Source organism: Oncorhynchus gorbuscha, linkage group LG15 (genome assembly GCF_021184085.1).
Source record: "Oncorhynchus gorbuscha isolate QuinsamMale2020 ecotype Even-year linkage group LG15, OgorEven_v1.0, whole genome shotgun sequence".
Classification (NCBI taxonomy): Eukaryota; Metazoa; Chordata; class Actinopteri; order Salmoniformes; family Salmonidae; genus Oncorhynchus; species Oncorhynchus gorbuscha.
The window spans coordinates 81,948,415-81,971,710 of record NC_060187.1 but is presented as its reverse complement, the minus strand read 5'-3'; the positions used below and the strand labels follow the sequence as shown (position 1 = coordinate 81,971,710).

The 23,296-nt window shown below is 45.4% G+C and overlaps 2 protein-coding genes across 2 annotated transcripts; both read left to right on the top strand.

The window, feature by feature from the left end:
* Positions 1-4,765: 4,765 nt before the first annotated feature.
* LOC123998218 (ictacalcin-like) lies at positions 4,766-13,870 on the top strand. Its single transcript, XM_046303250.1, has 3 exons — positions 4,766-4,814; positions 13,038-13,180; positions 13,433-13,870. Exons 2-3 carry the CDS (start codon positions 13,043-13,045, stop codon positions 13,571-13,573), a joined length of 279 nt encoding a protein of 92 aa, XP_046159206.1. The 5' UTR covers positions 4,766-4,814; positions 13,038-13,042; the 3' UTR covers positions 13,574-13,870.
* Positions 13,871-18,659: 4,789 nt separating this feature from the next.
* LOC123996515 (ictacalcin-like) lies at positions 18,660-22,631 on the top strand. Its single transcript, XM_046299910.1, has 3 exons — positions 18,660-18,754; positions 21,804-21,946; positions 22,199-22,631. The coding sequence occupies exons 2-3, from the start codon at positions 21,809-21,811 to the stop codon at positions 22,337-22,339; spliced, it is 279 nt and encodes a 92-aa protein (XP_046155866.1). The 5' UTR covers positions 18,660-18,754; positions 21,804-21,808; the 3' UTR covers positions 22,340-22,631.
* Positions 22,632-23,296: the final 665 nt, after the last annotated feature.

Below are 23,296 nucleotides of genomic sequence, written 5' to 3'. Positions count from 1 at the left end.
CGCTCCGGTACCGCTTGCCGTGCGGTAGCAGAGAAAACAGTCTATAACTAAGGTGACTGGAGTCTCTGACAATGTTATGGGCTTTCCTCTGACACCGCCTATTATATAGGTCCTGAATGGCAGGAAGCTCGGCCCCAGTGATATACTGGGCCATTCGCACTACCCTCTGTAGCGTCTTATTGTCAGATGCCGAGCAGTTGCCATACCAGGCGGTGATGCAACCCGCCAGGATGCTCTCGATGGTGCAGCACTAGAAACTTTTGAGGATTTGGGGACCCATGCCAAATATTTTCAGTCTCCTGAGGGGGAAAAGGTTTTGCCATGCCCACTTCACAACCTTCTTGATATGTTTGGACCATGATAGTTCGTTGGTTATGTGGACACCAATGAACTTATAACCCGCTCCACTACAGCCACATCGATGTTAATGGGGGCCTGTTCGGCCCGCCTTTTCCTGTAGTCCACGATCAGCTCCTTTGTCTTGCTCACATTGAGGGAGAGGTTGTTGTCCTGGCACCACACTACCAGTTCTCTGACCTCCTCCCTATAGACCATCTCATCATTGTTGGGGATCAGGCCTACCACTGTTGTGTCGTCAGCAAACTTAATGATGGTGTTGGAGTCGCAATTGGCCATGCAGTTGTGGGTGAACAGGGAATAAAGGAGGGGATTAAGTACACACCCCTCAGGGGCCCCAGTGTTAAGGATCAGCGTAGCAGACGTGTTGTTGCCTAATCTTACCACCTGGGGAGGCCAGTCAGGAAGTCCAGCAACTTTATCCATATCTCAATGTGTATTCGGTAGGCCAAGCTTTGAAAAACTACAAACCTGATTTCTCTCAAGTTTTCGTCTGCCATATGAGTTCTGTTATACTCACAGATATCATTCAAACAGTTTTAGACACTTCATAGTGTTTTCTATCCAATACTAATAATAATATGCATATATTAGCATCTGGGACAGAGTAGGAGGCGGTTCACAATTGGCACGCTATTCATCCAAAAGTGAAAATGCTGCTTCCTATCCCAAAAAGGTTAAGGTACTCAGACGAGCAATACCTCTAGACTTCTTTAAAATTAGACATCGTGCACTAGCTGTTATTGCCAAAAAGACACACACGCCCACCCCTCATCTTACCAGAGGTAGCGTCTCTGTTCTGACGGTGCATGGAAAATCCCGCTAGCTCTAGATTGTCCATTGTCTCTGTTTCCCCTCATGCCTTTGTCAGAGATTGTTTGTATTTCAGTGTTGTATATATTTTTGTATTGGTGCGCATCGGGTCCTCGTACCCATTTTTGTTATTTGTTACATTCAGTGTTTGGAGTAAGTTTCGTTCATTGTTATTAAATAACTCAGGGCAAACATCCCGTTATTTGCAAGAGGAAGAAACGCAGGTCCAGGGGACACAGAGCGGGATGCCTCGTGAGGACCCGCAGACGGCAAGTGGGAAAGTTGCCGTTACCGTCAATAATAATCGCCAACGTGCAAATCATTGGACAGTAAATTAGACGAGGTACGATCACGAATATCCTACCAACGGGACATCAAAAACGGTAATATCCTATGTTTCAAGGAATTGTGGCTGAATGACGACATGGATATTCAGCTAACAGGATATAAACTGCACCGGCAGGATAGAACAGCACACTCTGGTAAGACTAGGGGGGCAGTCTGTGCATATTTGTAAACAACAGCTGGTGCATGAAATCTGAGGAAGTCTCGAGATTTTGCTTGCCTGAAGTAGAGTATATGGTGATAAACTGTAGGCCACACTACTTGCCTAGAGAGTTTTCAGCTATACTTTTCATGGCTGTTTATTTACCACCACAGACTCAGTCTATAAAAAAAGTGGTCAGATGAAGCAGATGCTAAACTACAGGACTGTTTTGCTATCACAGACTGGAACATGTCCCGGGATTCTTCTGATGACATTGAGGAATACATCACATCAGTCACTGGCTTTGTCAGTAAGTGCATCAAGGACGTCGTCCCCACAGTGACTGTACGTACATACCTCAACCAGAAGCCATGGATTACAATCATGATTCGCACTGAGCTAAAGGGCAGAGCTGCCACTTTCAAGGTGCGGGACTCTAACCCAGAAGCTTACAAGAAATCCTGCTATTGCCTGCGACGAACCATCAAACAGGCAAAGCGTCAATACAGGGCTAAGTTTGAATCACAATACACCGGCTCCGGCGCTCGTCAGATGTGGCAGGGCTTGCAAACTATTACAGACTACAAAGGGAAGCACAGCCGCGAGCTGCCCAGTGACACGACCCTACCATACTCTCTTCGAGGCAAGCAACACTGAGGCATGCATGAGAGCATCAGCTGTTCCGGACGACTGCGTGATCACGCTCTCCGTAGCTGACATGAGTAAGACCTTTAAACAGGTCCACATACACAAGGCTGCGGGTCAGATGGATTACCAGGACATGTGCTCCGGGCATGTACTGACCAACTGGCTGGTGTCTTCACTGACATTTTCAACATGTCCCTGATTGAGTCATTAATACCAACATGTTTCAAGCAGAGCACCATAGTCCCTGTGCCCAAGAACACAAAGGCAACCTGCCTAAATGACTACAGACTCGTAGCACTCACGTCCGTAGCCATGAAGTGCTTTGAAAGGCTGGTAATGGCTCACATCAACACCATTATCCCAGAAACCTTAGACCCACTCCAATTTGCATACCACCCAAACAGATCCACAGATGATGCAATCTCTATTGCACTCCACACTGCCCATTCCCACCTGGACAAAAGGAACACTTATGTGAGAATGCTATTAATTGACTACAGATCAGCGTTCAATGCCATAGTACCCTCAAAGCTCATGACTAAGCTAAGGATCCTGTGGCTAAACACCTCCCTCTGCAAATGGAACCTGGACTTCCTGACAGGTCGCCCAAAGGTGGTGAGGGTAGGTAGCAACACATCTGCCACGCTAATGCTCAACACTGGATCCCCCCAAGGGTGCGTGCTCAGTCCCCTCCTGTACTCCCTGTTCACCCACGGCTGCATGGCCTGGCACGACTCCAAATTACACAACAGTAGCCTGATGACGAGACAGCCTATAGGGAGGAGGTCAGAGACCTGGCCGGGTGGTGCCAGAATAACAACCTATCCCTCAACAAATCAAGACTATGGAGATGATTGTGGACTACAGGAAAAGGAGGACCGAGTACACCCCCATTCTCATCGACGGGGCTGTAGTGGAGCAGGTTCAGAGTTTCAAGTTCCTTGGTGTCCACTTCACCAACAAACTAGAGTGGTCCAAACACACCAAGACAATCATGAAGAGGGCACGACAAAGCCTATTCCCCCTCAGGAAACTAAAAAGATTTGGTATGGGTCCTGAGATCTTCAAAAGGTTCTACAGCTGCAATATCGAGAGCATCCTGACTGGTTGCATCACTGCCTAGTACGGCAATTGCTCAGCCTCCGACCGCAAGGCACTACAGAGGGTAGTGCGTACGGCCCAGTACATCACTGGGGCTAAGCTGCCTGCCATCCAGGACCTCTACACCAGGCGGTGTCAGAGGAAGGCCCTAAGAATTGTCAAAGACCCCAGCCACCCCAGTCATAGACTGTTCTCTCTACTACCGCATGGCAAGCGGTACCGGAGTGCCAAGTCTAGGACAAAAAGGCTTCTCAACAGTTTTTACCCCCAAGCCATAAGACTCCTGAACAGGTAATCAAATGGCTACCTGGACTATTTGCATTATGTGCCCCCCAACCCATCTTTTAGGCTGCTCCTACTCTCTGTTTATCATATATGCACAGTCACTTTAACTATACATTCATGTACATACTACCTCAATTGGCCCGACCAACCATTGCTCCCGCACATTGGCTAACCGGGCTATCTGCATTGTGTCCCGCCACCCGCCACCCACCACCCGCCAACCCCTCTTTACGCTACTGCTACTCTCTGTTCATCATATATGCATAGTCACTTTAACCATATCTACATGCACATACTACCTCAATCAACCTGACTAACCGGTGTCTGTATGTAGCCTCGCTACTTTAATAGCCTCGCTACTGTATATAGCCTGTCTTTTTACTGCTGTTTTTATTTCTTTACCTACCTATTGTTCACCTAATACCTTTTTTGCACTATTGGTTAGAGCCTGTAAGTAAGCATTTCACTGTAAGGTCTACACGTGTGATATTCGGCGCACGTGACAAATAAACTTTAATTTGATTTATTTATTCAATCAAAACCTCAAAAAAAGAAAAAAAGTTTGATTGTCTACTTCAGAATAGTAATGTTCACAATTTCCCTGAGGGGTGTATGGAGCCAGTCAGCCAATAAGGTAGCCCTACAGGTTAGTTTGGGCAGTTTGGAGAACGCTGCAGTTTTACCACATTCTTCTTCACTGAAAAGTTGTTAAATGAATAACTCCAGTCAGAATAAGAGGTATTTATGCTCATTCAAAGACATTAGACATATGCAGGGATTTCTCCTCTCTGTATGTTTTCTGTTGTTGTTTTTTATAAGGGAAGTCCAGGAAGAACCAGAGCAAAATGGTGGATTGGTTACAATGGTGATACATTCATGTGAAGTAATTATTAACTTTAGATAATATATATGACTATTATAATTAGTTCAGTAACTAGTTCACATGAAGAAGAGAACAGAACATTGCAGTTTCCATTTCCATCAGATAAAGAGGGACAAGGAGAGGAAAGGGGAGGGGAGAGTGGGGTGTGGTAATCAATGTTTAAAACCAACAGCCCATCCCGCTCTTCCTCACTTCCTCTCTCTCTCTTTCTCTGACTGTCCAACTCCTCGCACAACTTCGGTGAGTGAAAACTAAACCTAGTAAAACATGTATCTGAGTGCCTCGCTGATAAAAACCTTCAGTTTGTTTTAGCTGTGTTTATTTATGATGTGTTAGATGTGCCAAATTATACTTTCTCATCTGGTGGTTTACAACATTTATTTCTAATTGTGTGTAGTTTAATGTTGTATAGTGATTAATACATGACTGCAAAAGTATGAATGACTTCAGGGTGTGCTTTGCAACAGTTAGTAAGTGCCTGTCCACACTGTTTATGATCTTGAGCCAAGCTCTGCGGAGGGCGTAACTCTGTCTGCCTTTCCATTCAAACATGTGTGGTGCTACTCAGAGCACTACGCAGTTTAGATGAAAGAATCTCTCTTCTCTTCCTCCTCCTCCCCTCTCTCTCTTCCTCCCTCAATCCTTCCATAGTGCAGAACACTACCTCTTTCTATCCTCCACACCCCCTCTCTCTCTTTCGCTCTCTCTGTCCTTACCATAAACTCTCTCTCCCCTCGCTCTGACCATTCTGTGAGTAGAGTGTGTTTCTAGTTATCAGATGGGCAGTCAGAGGGGTGGTAAGAAGGTGTGTCTGGTTGGATGCCTGCTGGTCCTGGGGCAGCTGACAGTGACTCAGAGAGAGATCAGTGGAGTCCACCACAGTGACTGGGGTTGTTCCTTACAACTATAATGTTGTGCTTACCATGTTCGTACTGTGTGGTTGCTTCAACGTCCTTCTTTGACCGCACTTACTGCAAGTCACACTGGAGAGGGGTTCAGCTAAATGAGAGATTTACATTACAGACACTTCCTTAAACTCACCACCTTGACTACGAGGCAGAGAAAGAGAGAAGAGAGAGGGCAACCTCCCTACATAATGGCGAGATATGTGAAGGGACAGAGTGAAGATACACACCTTAAGCAAACAAGATAGATAGAGGGTGGAGACAGGTGAGGGGTGGGGGAGGTGCTGGGATGTTTATGTTATCGTTTGCCTGAAATTATCAACGCACCTTTCAGCCGATCCACCAATTTCCTACAATCTGTATTTTTGTCTATGTGTCTCTCTCTCTCTCTCTCTCTCTCTCTCTCTCTCTCTCTCTCTCTCTCTCTCTCTCTCTCTCTCTCTCTCTCTCTCTCTCTCTCTCTCTCTCTCTCTCTCTATATATATATATATATATATATATATATATATATATATATATATATATATATATATACTTCTCTCTTTCTCTCCTTAAAATCCCCCAGAGTTAATGAGACAGACATGCAAGGGCGTTGGCTAGAGCCATGTCTGTTTGTGTTTAAACAACTCAGCCCCTCTTCTCTTCCTGTCTCCCCTCCATATCCGCATCTCTCTCTCTTCCTTCTCTCGCCGCCTCTCTCCCTATGACTCCATCTCTTACCTCTCTCCCTATGACTCCATCTCTTACCTCTCTCCCTATGACTCCATCTCTTACCTCTCTCCCTATGACTCCATCTCTTACCTCTCTCCCTATGACTCCATCTCTTACCTCTCTCCCTATGACTCCATCTCTTACCTCTCTCCCTATGACTCCATCTCTTACCTCTCTCCCTATGACTCCATCTCTTACCTCTCTCCCTATGACTCCATCTCTTACCTCTCTCCCTATGACTCCATCTCTTACCTCTCTCCCTCTCTAATTGCCTCTGTTGCGTTGCTCTCCATCTCTCCTCCCCCTCTCTTTCTCTTCCTTTGTGGTAGAGATGTAGAACCTGTTTGCAGAAGTGGGGTGTGGTGTGTGTGTAGTTAAGTCTTTGCTTCGTGTGCAACAACCGTTAATATTCTTTAAACCCTCTATTCAACCTGAACCTTATGTTTAAACATGATTAAACCAGTGCCAACATGACTTTATTTCCCAGACATTTATGGAATGGTGACCTGGATGTAAGATAACATAGATTTTAATTGGATTTTTCAGTCAACAATGAGACATTTATCCATTTAACTTAGTTTCTGTGATTTCAAATTTCAAAAAGTCAAATAATTCAACTTTCTATCCTTTCTATCCTCCACACCCCCTCTCTCTCTTTCGCTCTCTCTGTCCTTACCATAAACTCTCTCTCCCCTTGCTCTGACCATTCTGTGAGTAGAGTGTGTTTCTAGTTATCAGATGGGCAGTCAGAGGGGTGGTAAGAAGGTGTGTCTGGTTGGATGCCTGCTGGTCCTGGGGCAGCTGACAGTGACTCAGAGAGAGATCAGTGGAGTACACCACAGTGACTGGGGTTGTTCCTTACAACTATAATGTTGTGCTTACCATGTTCGTACTGTGTGGTTGCTTCAACGTCCTTCTTTGACCGCACTTACTGCAAGTCACACTGGAGAGGGGTTCAGCTAAATGAGAGATTTACATTACAGACACTTCCTTAAACTCACCACCTTGACTACGAGGCAGAGAAAGAGAGAAGAGAGAGGGCAACCTCCCTACATAGTGGCGAGATATGTGAATGTCATGTTTTGTCTTATATCATCTTGTCATTTTGCTTTTCCTTCTGTTCGTTTCCCCCCTGCTGGTCTTATTAGGTTCGTTCCCTTTTTCTATCCCTCTCTCTCCCCCCTCCCTCTCTCTCCTCTCTCTATCGTTCCGTTCCTGCTCCCAGCTGTTCCTATTCCCCTAATCATCATTTAGTCTTCCCACACCTGTTCCCGATCCTTTCCCCTGATTAGAGTCCCTATTTATTCCTTTGTGTTCCGTTCCTGTCCCGTCGGTTCCTTGTTTTGTATTCACCATGCTGTGATTGTGTTTCGCCCTGTCCTGTCGTGTTTTTTGCCTTCATCAGATGCTGCGTGTGAGCAGGTGTCTCTGTCTACTACGGCCTGCGCCTACCCGAAGCGACCTGCAGTCTGTGGCCGCTTCTCTTGTTATTCCCCTCTACAGACTAGAGGATTTCTGTTATTCCCTGTTTGGACTTGAATAAACTCTGTTTCTGTTAAGTCGCTTTTGGGTCCTCTATCACCTGCATGACAGAAGGAACCGACCAAGTAATGGACCCAGCGACTTCAGACGCTCGTTACACTGCCGTCGAGATCCAAGGAGCCATGCTCGGCAGACACGAGCAGGAATTGTCTGCTGCTCGCCATGCCGTGGAGAACCTGGCCGCTCAGGTTTCCGACCTCTCTGGACAGTTCCAGAGTCTACGTCTCGTGCCACCTGTTACTTCCTGGCCTGCCGAGCCTCCAGAACCTAGGGTTAATAACCCACCTTGCTACTCCGGGCAGCCCACTGAGTGCCGCTCCTTTCTCACGCAGTGTGAGATTGTGTTCTCTCTCCAACCCAACACATACTCTAGAGAGAGAGCTCGGGTTGCTTACGTCATTTCACTCCTTACTGGCCGGGCTCGAGAATGGGGCACAGCTATCTGGGAGGCAAGGGCTGATTGCTCTAACAAGTTCCAGAACTTTAAAGAGGAGATGATTCGGGTTTTTGACCGTTCAGTTTTTGGTAGGGAGGCTTCTAGGGCCCTGGCTTCCTTATGCCAAGGTGAACGGTCCATAACGGATTATTCTATTGAGTTTCGCACTCTTGCTGCCTCTAGTGAGTGGAACGAGCCGGCGCTGCTCGCTCGTTTTCTGGAGGGACTCCACGCAGTGGTTAAGGATGAAATTCTCTCCCGGGAGGTTCCTTCAGATGTGGACTCTTTGATTGCTCTCGCCATCCGCATAGAACGACGGGTAGATCTTCGTCACCGGGCTCGTGGAAGAGAGCTCGCATCAACGGTGTTTCCCTGCTCCGCATCGCAACCATCTCCCTCCTCTGGCTTTGAGACTGAGCCCATGCAGCTGGGAGGGATTCGCATCTCGACTAAGGAGAGGGAACGGAGGATCACCAACCGCCTGTGCCTCTATTGCGGAGTTGCTGGACATTTTGTTAATTCATGTCCAGTAAGAGGCCAGAGCCCATCAGTAAGCGGAGGGCTACTGGTGAGCGCTACTACTCTGGTCTCTTCATCTAGATCTTGTACTACTATGTCGGTCCATCTACGCTGGACCGGTTCGGGTGCTACATGCAGTGCCTTGATTGACTCTGGGGCTGAGGGTTGTTTCATGGACGAAGCATGGGTTCGGAAACATAACATTCCTTTCAGACCGTTAGACAAGCCTACGCCCATGTTTGCCTTAGATGGTAGTCATCTTCCCAGTATCAGATTTGAGACACTACCTTTAACCCTCACAGTATCTGGTAACCACAGTGAGACTATTTCTTTTTTGATTTTCCGTTCACCGTTTACACCTGTTGTTTTGGGTCATCCCTGGCTAGTATGTCATAATCCTTCTATTAATTGGTCTAGTAATTCTATCCTATCCTGGAACGTTTCTTGTCATGTGAAGTGTTTAATGTCTGCCATCCCTCCCGTTTCTTCTGTCCCTACTTCCCAGGAGGAACCTGGCGATTTGACAGGAGTGCCGGAGGAATATCATGATCTGCGCACGGTCTTCAGTCGGTCCCGAGCCAACTCCCTTCCTCCTCACCGGTCGTATGATTGTAGTATTGATCTCCTTCCGGGGACCACTCCTCCTCGAGGTAGACTATACTCTCTGTCGGCTCCCGAACGTAAGGCTCTTGAGGATTATTTGTCTGTGTCTCTTGACGCCGGTACCATAGTGCCTTCTTCTTCTCCGGCCGGGGCGGGGTTCTTTTTGTTAAGAAGAAGGACGGTACTCTGCGCCCCTGCGTGGATTATCGAGGGCTGAATGACATAACGGTTAAGAATCGTTATCCGCTTCCCCTTATGTCATCAGCCTTCGAGATTCTGCAGGGAGCCAGGTGCTTTACTAAGTTGGACCTTCGTAACGCTTACCATCTCGTGCGCATCAGAGAGGGGGACGAGTGGAAAACGGCGTTTAACACTCCGTTAGGGCATTTTGAGTACCGGGTTCTGCCGTTCGGTCTCGCCAATGCGCCAGCTGTTTTTCAGGCATTAGTTAATGATGTTCTGAGAGACATGCTGAACATTTTTGTTTTTGTCTATCTTGACGATATCCTGATTTTTTCTCCGTCACTCGAGATTCATGTTCAGCACGTTCGACGTGTTCTACAGCGCCTTTTAGAGAATTGTCTCTACGTAAAGGCTGAGAAGTGCTCTTTTCATGTCTCCTCCGTTACTTTTCTCGGTTCCGTTATTTCCGCTGAAGGCATTCAGATGGATTCCGCTAAGGTCCAAGCTGTCAGTGATTGGCCCGTTCCAAGGTCACGTGTCGAGTTGCAGCGCTTTTTAGGTTTCGCTAATTTCTATCGGCGTTTCATTCGTGATTTCGGTCAAGTTGCTGCCCCTCTCACAGCTCTTACTTCTGTCAAGACGTGTTTTAAGTGGTCCGGTTCCGCCCAGGGAGCTTTTGATCTTCTAAAAGAACGTTTTACGTCCGCTCCTATCCTCGTTACTCCTGACGTCACTAGACAATTCATTGTCGAGGTTGACGCTTCAGAGGTAGGCGTGGGAGCCATTCTATCCCAGCGCTTCCAGTCTGACGATAAGGTTCATCCTTGCGCTTATTTTTCTCATCGCCTGTCGCCATCTGAGCGCAACTATGATGTGGGTAACCGTGAACTGCTCGCCATCCGCTTAGCCCTAGGCGAATGGCGACAGTGGTTGGAGGGGGCGACCGTTCCTTTTGTCGTTTGGACAGACCATAAGAACCTTGAGTACATCCGTTCTGCCAAACGACTTAATGCCCGTCAAGCTCGTTGGGCGTTGTTTTTCGCTCGTTTCGAGTTTGTGATTTCTTACCGTCCGGGTAGCAAGAACACCAAGCCTGATGCCTTATCCCGTCTGTTTAGTTCTTCTGTGGCTTCTACTGATCTCGAGGGGATTCTTCCTTATGGGCGTGTTGTCGGGTTGACAGTCTGGGGAATTGAAAGACAGGTTAAGCAAGCACTCACGCACACTGCGTCGCCGCGCGCTTGTCCTAGTAACCTCCTTTTCATTCCTGTTTCCACTCGTCTGGCTGTTCTTCAGTGGGCTCACTCTGCCAAGTTAGCTGGTCATCCCGGTGTTCGAGGCACTCTTGCGTCTATTCGCCAGCGCTTTTGGTGGCCGACTCAGGAGCGTGACACGCGCCGTTTCGTGGCTGCGTGTTCAGACTGCGCGCAGAAGAAGTCTGGTAATTTTTTTTCTGCTTCTGCTCCTGGTCTTGCTGGGTCTCAGTCTGTTCCCTGCCATCGCATCTCTCCTGTTCTTGTTCCTGCCCTTGCTGTGTCTCAGTCTGTCCCTAGTTCTCATTTTTTTTTTAGAGTAGTACCCTAGTTTCCCTTTTTATCGTTTTTCGTTACGGTCCTGAGGAGAGGAGTTGGGTTCTTTCTCGGGACGTGCTGGACCGTTTGATCTATGATTTCCTCCGTTGCCGCCAGTGTTCCTCCTCGAGAGCGCCAGGAGGCGCTCGGTGAGTGGGGGGGTACTGTCATGTTTTGTCTTATATCATCTTGTCATTTTGCTTTTCCTTCTGTTCGTTTCCCCCTGCTGGTCTTATTAGGTTCGTTCCCTTTTTCTATCCCTCTCTCTCCCCCTCCCTCTCTCTCCTCTCTCTATCGTTCCGTTCCTGCTCCCAGCTGTTCCTATTCCCCTAATCATCATTTAGTCTTCCCACACCTGTTCCCCATCCTTTCCCCTGATTAGAGTCCCTATTTATTCCTTTGTGTTCCGTTCCTGTCCCGTCGGTTCCTTGTTTTGTATTCACCATGCTGTGATTGTGTTTCGCCCTGTCCTGTCGTGTTTTTTGCCTTCATCAGATGCTGCGTGTGAGCAGGTGTCTCTGTCTACTACGGCCTGCGCCTACCCGAAGCGACCTGCAGTCTGTGGCCGCTTCTCTTGTTATTCCCCTCTACAGACTAGAGGATTTCTGTTATTCCCTGTTTGGACTTGAATAAACTCTGTTTCTGTTAAGTCGCTTTTGGGTCCTCTATCACCTGCATGACAGTGAAGGGACAGAGTGAAGATACACACCTTAAGCAAACAAGATAGATAGAGGGTGGAGACAGGTGAGGGGTGGGGGAGGTGCTGGGATGTTTATGTTATCGTTTGCCTGAAATTATCAACGCACCTTTCAGCCGATCCACCAATTTCCTACAATCTGTATTTTTGTCTATGTGTCTGTCCCTCTCTCTCTCTCTCCCTCTCTCTCTCTCTCTCTCTCTCTCTCTCTCTCTCTCTCTCTCTCTCTCTCTCTCTCTCTCTCTCTCTCTCTCTCTCTCTCTCTCTCTCTCTCTCTCTCTATATATATATATATATATATATATATATATATATATATATATATATATATATACTTCTCTCTTTCTCTCCTTAAAATCCCCCAGAGTTAATGAGACAGACATGCAAGGGCGTTGGCTAGAGCCATGTCTGTTTGTGTTTAAACAACTCAGCCCCTCTTCTCTTCCTGTCTCCCCTCCATATCCGCATCTCTCTCTCTTCCTTCTCTCGCCGCCTCTCTCCCTATGACTCCATCTCTTACCTCTCTCCCTATGACTCCATCTCTTACCTCTCTCCCTATGACTCCATCTCTTACCTCTCTCCCTATGACTCCATCTCTTACCTCTCTCCCTATGACTCCATCTCTTACCTCTCTCCCTATGACTCCATCTCTTACCTCTCTCCCTATGACTCCATCTCTTACCTCTCTCCCTATGACTCCATCTCTTACCTCTCTCCCTATGACTCCATCTCTTACCTCTCTCCCTATGACTCCATCTCTTACCTCTCTCCCTCTCTAATTGCCTCTGTTGCGTTGCTCTCCATCTCTCCTCCCCCTCTCTTTCTCTTCCTTTGTGGTAGAGATGTAGAACCTGTTTGCAGAAGTGGGGTGTGGTGTGTGTGTAGTTAAGTCTTTGCTTCGTGTGCAACAACCGTTAATATTCTTTAAACCCTCTATTCAACCTGAACCTTATGTTTAAACATGATTAAACCAGTGCCAACATGACTTTATTTCCCAGACATTTATGGAATGGTGACCTGGATGTAAGATAACATAGATTTGAATTGGATTTTTCAGTCAACAATGAGACATTTATCCATTTAACTTAGTTTCTGTGATTTCAAATTTCAAAAAGTCAAATAATTCAACTAATGTTGATAATATCAGATGTATTATACTGTGAATACAGAGTAAGCAAACATTCCTCTCTCTGCGCATGTCCACTAGCATCCTGCTATCATAATAGTAATTCTCTCTCTCTCTCTCTCTCTCTCTCTCTCTCTCTCTCTCACTCTCTCACACTCTCTCTCTCATAGTCACCATGTCAAAGGTCCAGCAGGGTATGGCACTGCTCATCTCAGCCTTCCACAAGTACTCTGGCAAGGAGGGCGACAAGACGACCCTGAGCAAGGGAGAACTCAAAGATCTGCTCAACGCTGAGCTTGGAGAGATCATGGGGGTGAGTGGATCCTGGGAACAGTTCAGTTCAATCATGCTTTATTAGCAGCACAACCAAATACAATACTGCTAAAGACAGACACTATTGAAATATTGAATTGCTTGGAACATCACAAACACATGGCCCACCTCATCCAATAGAATAACTTAATCTCTCACACCTTTATAAACACATAACAACTGTATGGATTCTAGTTTGAACTGCTGAAATCAAAGTCTCACCTATTACCTCTCTCTCTGATCATTATAACAGAAAAACACTGACCAGGCAAAGGTTGACAAGATCTTCAAAGATCTGGACGATAACTCAGATGGCAGTGTGGACTTCCAGGAGTACGTCACACTGGTGGCCTGCCTGACCATGATGTGCAATGAGTTCTTCACCAAGAAGTGAAACGGCTCCCCCTGCCCACTCTCCACAGAACAGCAGCTCTTGCTCCATGAGTGAATTCATGATAAGATTAGCAAGATCCTCAATGCAGGTTCAGAGGGACAGAGATGCAGGTTTACACACATACACAGAAAAGGGTTGGGTTGATTATACACACCACACATAGACAGACAGGTGAAGGACACCGACACTGACCTGTACACATACAGACATATAGGCTACAATCTCATGAGATGGAGAGGAAGCTATTTGTTTTGTTTAAAGTGAAAAACAAAATAAACTATTTTAATATGTTTGGAAGAAAGCTGACTTATCATTTGTGCATGTGTGATTGTGTTTGTGCATGTGTGATTGTGTTTGTGCATGTGTGATTGTGTTTGTGCATGTGTGATTGTGTTTGTGCATGTGTGATTGTGTTTGTGCATGTGTGATTGTGTTTGTGCATGTGTGATTGTGTTTGTGCATGTGTGATTGTGTTTGTGCATGTGTGATTGTGTTTGTGATTGTGTTTGTGCATGTGTGATTGTGTTTGTGCATGTGTGATTGTTTGTGCATGTGTGATTGTGTTTGTGCATGTGTGATTGTGTTTGTGCATGTGTGATTGTGTTTGTGCATGTGTGATTGTGTTTGTGCATTGTGTTTGTGCATTGTGTTTGTGCATGTGTGATTGTGTTTGTGTGATTGTGTTTGTGCATGTGTGATTGTGTTTGTGCATGTGTGATTGTGTTTGTGCATGTGTGATTGTGTTTGTGCATGTGTGATTGTGTTTGTGCATGTGTGATTGTGTTTGTGCATGTGTGATTGTGTTTGTGCATGTGTGATTGTGTTTGTGCATGTGTGATTGTGTTTGTGCATGTGTGATTGTGTTTGTGCATGTGTGATTGTGTTTGTGCATGTGTGATTGTGTTTGTGCATGTGTGATTGTGTTTGTGCATGTGTGATTGTGTTTGTGCATGTGTGATTGTGTTTGTGCATGTGTGATTGTGTTTGTGCATGTGTGATTGGCTGTGTATGTCCTAAATAGGATACAGCAAGCAACATGAATCAAACATGAACCTTTGTTTTCAGACACCTGGTGAAATAATAAAATTGTTGATTATGTCAATGTAACCCAAAACATTAAATAAATGAGGGGTTTACGGCGTACCCTATATTTGATTACTTAATTACGTCACAATATTGTTATCTACTCCAGAGGCAGTAAGAATACAGGAAGTCAACTGTTACTGTGAAGGTTAAATAGAGCCACATATAGAACCATCTCCAAGATGAAGCCTCCTACCCAGCAACATGAAACAACAAAGATAATATCGAAAGAATGATACTGTATCGCAGGTCTCCATAGAGAACATATTGGACAATACAGAAGATGAAAATTAAGATTAGCCATAGTCCAGCAATCGCCTAGTTTTAGATTAAATCTGCCGTAGAGTCTACTATGTCCACCACTACTATGGAGAACGTCCATGTCAAATTCAACTGATGAGAATTGAAACTGACTGACACAACTCTGGTGTCATTAAAAATAACATTTAGGCCTACAGTAATCCAGGGTACTTGATATGTGAGTGTGAGACTAGAAGGTGGATGTTGTTGTGCTCCAGCTCAGTGCAGGGAGCCGGAGCAGAGGAGACCGACAGGGCCGAGTGAGGCCAGGAAAGAGTGAGGCTGTTCTGAGCTGAGCTCTTGGCTGTTCTCTCATCCATCAAGGTTTCGGCCAGAACATCTGAGCAGAACCACCAGTGGGTTCTCATTACTGTGTGTGTGTGTGTGTGTGTGTGTGTGTGTGTGTGTGTGTGTGTGTGTGTGTGTGTGTGTGTGTGTGTGTGTGTGTGTGTGTGTGTGTGTGTGTGTGTGTGTGTGTGTGTGTGTGTGTGTGTGTGTGTGTGTGTGTGTGTGTGTGTGTTCATTATACAGAGTATTGTATTTTATATGTCATCTTTGGAGGGAGTTGAATGTCCGTGTTGCCCGGCAACAGCCCCAAAACATCACTGCTCTAGAGGAGACCTGCATGGCGGAATGGGCCAAAATACCAGCAATAGTGTGTGAAAACCTTGTGAAGACTTACAGAAAACGTTTGACCTCTGTCATTGCCAACAAAGGGTATATAACAAAGTATTTGTCTGTCATAGTTGAAGTGTACCTGTGATGAAAATTACAGGCCTCTCTCATCTTTTTAAGTGGGAGAACTTGCACAATTGGTGGCTGACTAAATACTTTTTTGCCCCACTGTATACTGTTCACCACGGCACATTGCAGGCAGGTATACACACAAACACACTATAATATATGCCATTTAGCAGCACGAAGCACACACTCACGCGCACACACACACACACACACGCACGCACGCACGCACGCACGCACACACACACACACACACACACACACACACACACACACACACACACACACACACACACACACACACACACACACACACGGTCCTGAGATTGGCACCAGACTGGTTGTAGAGGAGCATTTTCCCACAACACATCCCATGTGTAGTGGATGTTTAGTAAACCATGTCCATTGACAGCAGTTAACAGTAATGTTACCATGTCGTATTTTTCTACTGATGAAACCAAGACCAGTCTAGGATATCTGACTGTCAGTGCTAGTTGTCTGAGAAAGTTGTACAGGGTAACAGCCTGAACAGAGCAGCAGACCAGACTGGTAGTGTTTACAGCATTCCTGTGGTCAGCTGTGTTCCAGTCATACTCTTTTAGTTCATTGTAGTTCTATGCTGTGGTGGGTGGCAGTTGGATTATTTGCTTTCTGCTTGTTTCCCTTCTGTACAGCTACCATGGCTACCCTACCTGGGTTCTATCTTTGACAGGAAGGATCTATGTTTTCTGTTTGTAACATGTTGTTTTTGTTTTAATGGTACAGAAATGTCGTTGATACAAACAGATCCACAGATGATGCAATCTCTATTGCACTCCACTAATGCTACAGCCCATTCCCACCTGGACAAAAGGAACACTTATGTGAGAATGCTATTCATTGACTACAGATCAGCGTTCAATGCCATAGTACCCTCAAAGCTCATGACTAAGCTAAGGATCCTGTGGCTAAACACCTCCCTCTGCAAATGGAACCTGGACTTCCTGACAGGCCGCCCAAAGGTGGTGAGGGTAGGTAGCAACACATCTGCCACGCTAATGCTCAACACTGGATCCCCCCAAGGGTGCGTGCTCAGTCCCCTCCTGTACTCCCTGTTCACCCACGGCTGCATGGCCTGGCACGACTCCAAATTACACAACAGTAGCCTGATGACATATGAAACAGCCTATAGGGAGGAGGTCAGAGACCTGGACACTCGGGTGGTGCCAGAATAACAACCTATCCCTCAACAAATCAAGACTATGGAGATGATTGTGGACTACAGGAAAAGGAGGACCAGAGTACACCCCATTCTCATCGACGGGGCTGTAGTGGAGCAGGTTCAGTACATCAGCTGATTTCAAGTTCCTTGCAGGTGTCCACTTCACCAACAAACTATGTGGGGGTGGAGTGGTCCAAACACACCAAGACAATCATGAAGAGTCAACAATAAGGCACGACAAAGCCTATTGGGGACAGCCCCTCAGGAAACTCCGAGAGAGAAAGAAAAAGATTTGGTATGGGTCCTGAGATCTTCAAAAGGTTCTACAGCTGCAATATCGAGAGCATCCTGACTGGTTGCATCACTGCCTAGTCAGAAACGGCAATTGCTCAGCCTCCGACCGCAAGGCACTACAGAGGGTAGTGCGTAGACACGGCCCAGTACATCACTGGGGCTAAGCTGCCTGCCATCCAGGACCTCTACACCAGGCGGTGTCAGAGGAAGGCCCTAAGAATTGTCAAAGACCCCAGCCACCCCAGTCATAGACTGTTCTCTCTACTACCGCATGGCAAAATAGCGGTACCGGAGTGCCAAGTCTAGGACAAAAAGGCATTCTCAACAGTTTTACCCCCAAGCCATAAGACTCCTGAACAGGTAATCAAATGGCTACCTGGACTATTTGCATTATGTGCCCCCAACCCATCTTTTAGGCTGCTCCTACTCTCTGTTTATCATATATGCACAGTCACTTTAACTATACATTCATGTACATACTACCTCAATTGGCCCGACCAACCATTGCTCCCGCCACATTGGCTAACCGGGCTATCTGCATTGTGTCCCGCCACCCGCCACCCACCACCCGCCAACCCCTCTTTACGCTACTGCTACTCTGTTCATCATATATGCATAGTCACTTTAACCATATCTACATGCACATACTACCTCAATCAACCTGACTAACCGGTGTCTGTATGTAGCCTCGCTACTTTAATAGCCTCCAGCTACTGTATATAGCCTGTCTTTTTACTGCTGTTTTATTTCTTTACCTACCTATTGTTCACCTAATACCTTTTTTGCACTATTGGTTAGAGCCTGTCAATGCGAAAGCATTTCACTGTAAGGTCTCATCCACGTGTGATATTCGGCGCACGTGACAAATAAACTTGAGTATGTTGGGTTGGGAGAGAGAATTTAATTTGATTTATTTATTCAATCAAAACCTCAAAAAAATAAATAAAAAGTTTGATTGTCTACTTCAGAATAGTAATGTTCACAATTTCCCTGAGGGGGTGTATGGAGCCAGTCAGCCAATAAGGTAGCCCTACAGGTTAGTTTGGGCAGTTTGGAGAAGCGCTGCAGTTTTACCACATTCTTCTTCACTGAAAAGTTGTTAAATGAATAACTCCAGTCAGAATAAGAGGGGAGTATTTATGCTCATTCAAAGACATTAGACATATGCAGGGATTTCTCCTCTCTGTATGTTTTCTGTTGTTGTTTTTTATAAGGGAAGTCCAGGAAGAACCAGAGCAAAATGGTGGATTGGTTACAATGGTGATACATTCATGTGAAGTAATTATTAACTTTAGATAATATATATGACTATTATAATTAGTTCAGTAACTAGTTCACATGAAGAAGAGAACAGAACATTGCAGTTTCCATTTCCATCAGATAAAGAGGGACAAGGAGAGGAAAGGACAGTTGTGGGTGAACATCTCATCAGTGTTAAGGATTAGCAGACGGAGGGGAGAGTAGGGTGTGGTAATCAATGTTTAAAACCAACAGCCCATCCCGCTCTTCCTCACTTCCTCTCTCTCTCTTTCTCTGACTGTCCAACTCCTCGCACAACTTCGGTGAGTGAAAACTAAACCTAGTAAAACATGTATCTGAGTGCCTCGCTGATAAAAACCTTCAGTTTGTTTTAGCTGTGTTTATTTATGATGTGTTAGATGTGCCAAATTATACTTTCTCATCTGGTGGTTTACAACATTTATTTCTAATTGTGTGTAGTTTAATGTTGTATAGTGATTAATACATGACTGCAAAAGTATGAATGACTTCAGGGTGTGCTTTGCAACAGTTAGTAAGTGCCTGTCCACACTGTTTATGATCTTGAGCCAAGCTCTGCGGAGGGCGTAACTCTGTCTGCCTTTCCATTCAAACATGTGTGGTGCTACTCAGAGCACTACGCAGTTTAGATGAAAGAATCTCTCTTCTCTTCCTCCTCCTCCCCTCTCTCTTCCTCCCTCAATCCTTCCATAGTGCAGAACACTACCTCTTTCTATCCTCCACACCCCTCTCTCTCTTTCGCTCTCTCTGTCCTTACCATAAACTCTCTCTCCCCTCGCTCTGACCATTCTGTGAGTAGAGTGTGTTTCTAGTTATCAGATGGGCAGTCAGAGGGGTGGTAAGAAGGTGTGTCTGGTTGGATGCCTGCTGGTCCTGGGGCAGCTGACAGTGACTCAGAGAGAGATCAGTGGAGTACACCACAGTGACTGGGGTTGTTCCTTACAACTATAATGTTGTGCTTACCATGTTCGTACTGTGTGGTTGCTTCAACGTCCTTCTTTGACCGCACTTACTGCAAGTCACACTGGAGAGGGGTTCAGCTAAATGAGAGATTTACATTACAGACACTTCCTTAAACTCACCACCTTGACTACGAGGCAGAGAAAGAGAGAAGAGAGAGGGCAACCTCCCTACATAGTGGCGAGATATGTGAAGGGACAGAGTGAAGATACACACCTTAAGCAAACAAGATAGATAGAGGGTGGAGACAGGTGAGGGTGGGGAGGTGCTGGGATGTTTATGTTATCGTTTGCCTGAAATTATCAACGCACCTTTCAGCCGATCCACCAATTTCCTACAATCTGTATTTTTGTCTATGTGTCTGTCCCTCTCTCTCTATATATATATATATACTTCTCTCTTTCTCTCCTTAAAATCCCCCAGAGTTAATGAGACAGACATGCAAGGGCGTTGGCTAGAGCCATGTCTGTTTGTGTTTAAACAACTCAGCCCCTCTTCTCTTCCTTTCTCCCCTCCATATCCGCATCTCTCTCTCTTCCTTCTCTACTGACCAACCGCCTCTCTCCCTATGACTCCATCTCTTACCTCTCTCCCTATGACTCCATCTCTTACCTCTCTCCCTATGACTCCATCTCTTACCTCTCTCCCTATGACTCCATCTCTTACCTCTCTCCCTATGACTCCATCTCTTACCTCTCTCCCTATGACTCCATCTCTGGCCGGGTGGTAGACCTCTCTCCCTATGACTCCATCTCTTACCTCTCTCCCTATGACTCCATCTCTTACCTCTCTCCCTATGACTCCATCTCTTACCTCTCTCCCTCTCTAATTGCCTCTGTTGCGTTGCTCTCCATCTCTCCTCATCCCCTCTCTTTCTCTTCCTTTGTGGTAGAGATGTAGAACCTGTTGGCAGAAGTGGGGTGTGGTGTGTGTGTAGTTAAGTCTTTGCTTCGTGTGCAACAACCGTTAATATTCTTTAAACCCTCTATTCAACCTGAACCTTATGTTTAAACATGATTAAACCAGTGCCAACATGACTTTATTTCCCAGACATTTATGGAATGGTGACCTGGATGTAAGATAACATAGATTTGAATTGGATTTTTCAGTCAACAATGAGACATTTATCCATTTAACTTAGTTTCTGTGATTTCAAATTTCAATGTTTAAAAAAAAGTCAAATAATTCAACTAATGTTGATAATATCAGATGTATTATACTGTGAATACAGAGTAAGCAAAGGGTGTGCTTTGCAACATTCCTCTCTCTGCGCATGTCCACTAGCATCCTGCTATCATAATAGTAATTCTCTCTCTCTCTCTCTCTCTCTCTCTCTCTCTCTCTCTCTCTCTCTCTCTCTCTCTCTCTCTCTCTCTCTCTCTCTCTCTCCCTCTCTCTCTCTCTCTCTCCCTCTCTCTCTCTTCCTTCTCTCTAAATGAGAGATTTACCGCCTCTCTCCCTATGACTCCATCTCTTACCTCTCTCCCTATGACTCCATCTCTTACCTCTCTCCCTATGACTCCATCTCTTACCTCTCTCCCTATGACTCCATCTCTTACCTCTCTCCCTATGACTCCATCTCTTACCTCTCTCCCTATGACTCCATCTCTTACCTCTCTCCCTATGACTCCATCTCTTACCTCTCTCCCTATGACTCCATCTCTTACCTCTCTCCCTCTCTAATTGCCTCTGTTGCGTTGCTCTCCATCTCTCCTCCCCCTCTCTTTCTCTTCCTTTGTGGTAGAGATGTAGAACCTGTTTGCAGAAGTGGGGTGTGGTGTGTGTGTAGTTAAGTCTTTGCTTCGTGTGCAACAACCGTTAATATTCTTTAAACCCTCTATTCAACCTGAACCTTATGTTTAAACATGATTAAACCAGTGCCAACATGACTTTATTTCCCAGACATTTATGGAATGGTGACCTGGATGTAAGATAACATAGATTTGAATTGGATTTTTCAGTCAACAATGAGACATTTATCCATTTAACTTAGTTTCTGTGATTTCAAATTTCAAAAAGTCAAATAATTCAACTAATGTTGATAATATCAGATGTATTATACTGTGAATACAGAGTAAGCAAACATTCCTCTCTCTGCGCATGTCCACTAGCATCCTGCTATCATAATAGTAATTCTCTCTCTCTCTCTCTCTCTCTCTCTCTCTCTCTCTCTCTCTCTCTCTCTCTCTCTCTCTCTCTCCCTCTCTCCCTCTCTCTCCCTCTCTCTCTCTCTCTCTCTCTCTCTCTCTCTCTCTCTCTCTCTCTCTCTCTCTCTCTCTCTGCTCTCTCACACTCTCTCTCTCTCTCTCTCTCTCTCTCTCTCTCTCTCTCTCTCTCTCTCTCACTCTCTCTCACTCTCTCTCTCTCTCATAGTCACCATGTCAAAGGTCCAGCAGGGTATGGCACTGCTCATCTCAGCCTTCCACAAGTACTCTGGCAAGGAGGGCGACAAGACGACCCTGAGCAAGGGAGAACTCAAAGATCTGCTCAACGCTGAGCTTGGAGAGATCATGGGGGTGAGTGGATCCTGGGAACAGTTCAGTTCAATCATGCTTTATTAGCAGCACAACCAAATACAATACTGCTAAAGACAGACACTATTGAAATATTGAATTGCTTGGAACATCACAAACACATGGCCCACCTCATCCAATAGAATAACTTAATCTCTCACACCTTTATAAACACATAACAACTGTATGGATTCTAGTTTGAACTGCTGAAATCAAAGTCTCACCTATTACCTCTCTCTCTGATCATTATAACAGAAAAACACTGACCAGGCAAAGGTTGACAAGATCTTCAAAGATCTGGACGATAACTCAGATGGCAGTGTGGACTTCCAGGAGTACGTCACACTGGTGGCCTGCCTGACCATGATGTGCAATGAGTTCTTCACCAAGAAGTGAAACGGCTCCCCCTGCCCACTCTCCACAGAACAGCAGCTCTTGCTCCATGAGTGAATTCATGATAAGATTAGCAAGATCCTCAATGCAGGTTCAGAGGGACAGAGATGCAGGTTTACACACATACACAGAAAAGGGTTGGGTTGATTATACACACCACACATAGACAGACAGGTGAAGGACACCGACACTGACCTGTACACATACAGACATATAGGCTACAATCTCATGAGATGGAGAGGAAGCTCTTTGTTTTGTTTAAAGTGAAAAACAAAATAAACTATTTTAATATGTTTGGAAGAAAGCTGACTTATCATTTGTGCATGTGTGATTGTGTTTGTGCATGTGTGATTGTGTTTGTGCATGTGTGATTGTGTTTGTGCATGTGTGATTGTGTTTGTGCATGTGTGATTGTGTTTGTGCATGTGTGATTGTGTTTGTGCATGTGTGATTGTGTTTGTGCATGTGTGATTGTGTTTGTGCATGTGTGATTGTGTTTGTGCATGTGTGATTGTGTTTGTGCATGTGTGATTGTGTTTGTGCATGTGTGATTGTGTTTGTGCATGTGTGATTGTGTTTGTGCATGTGTGATTGTGTTTGTGCATGTGTGATTGTGTTTGTGCATGTGTGATTGTGTTTGTGCATGTGTGATTGTGTTTGTGCATGTGTGATTGTGTTTGTGCATGTGTGATTGTGTTTGTGCATGTGTGATTGTGTTTGTGCATGTGTGATTGGCTGTGTATGTGTGATTGTGTTTGTGCATGTGTGATTGGCTGTGTATGTGTGATTGTGTTTGTGCATGTGTGATTGTGTTTGTGCATGTGTGATTGTGTTTGTGCATGTGTGATTGTGTTTGTGCATGTGTGATTGGCTGTGTATGTCCTAAATAGGATACAGCAAGCAACATGAATCAAACATGAACCTTTGTTTTCAGACACCTGGTGAAATAATAAAATTGTT

Coding starts and splice junctions, on each gene's coding strand:
- LOC123998218 (XM_046303250.1), top strand. CDS start 13,043: ATGTCAAAGGTCCAGCAGGGTATGGCACTGCTCATCTCAGCCTTCCAC. Junction 13,181..13,432: donor AGCTTGGAGAGATCATGGGG/GTGAGTGGATCC, acceptor TCATTATAACAG/AAAAACACTGACCAGGCAAA.
- LOC123996515 (XM_046299910.1), top strand. CDS start 21,809: ATGTCAAAGGTCCAGCAGGGTATGGCACTGCTCATCTCAGCCTTCCAC. Junction 21,947..22,198: donor AGCTTGGAGAGATCATGGGG/GTGAGTGGATCC, acceptor TCATTATAACAG/AAAAACACTGACCAGGCAAA.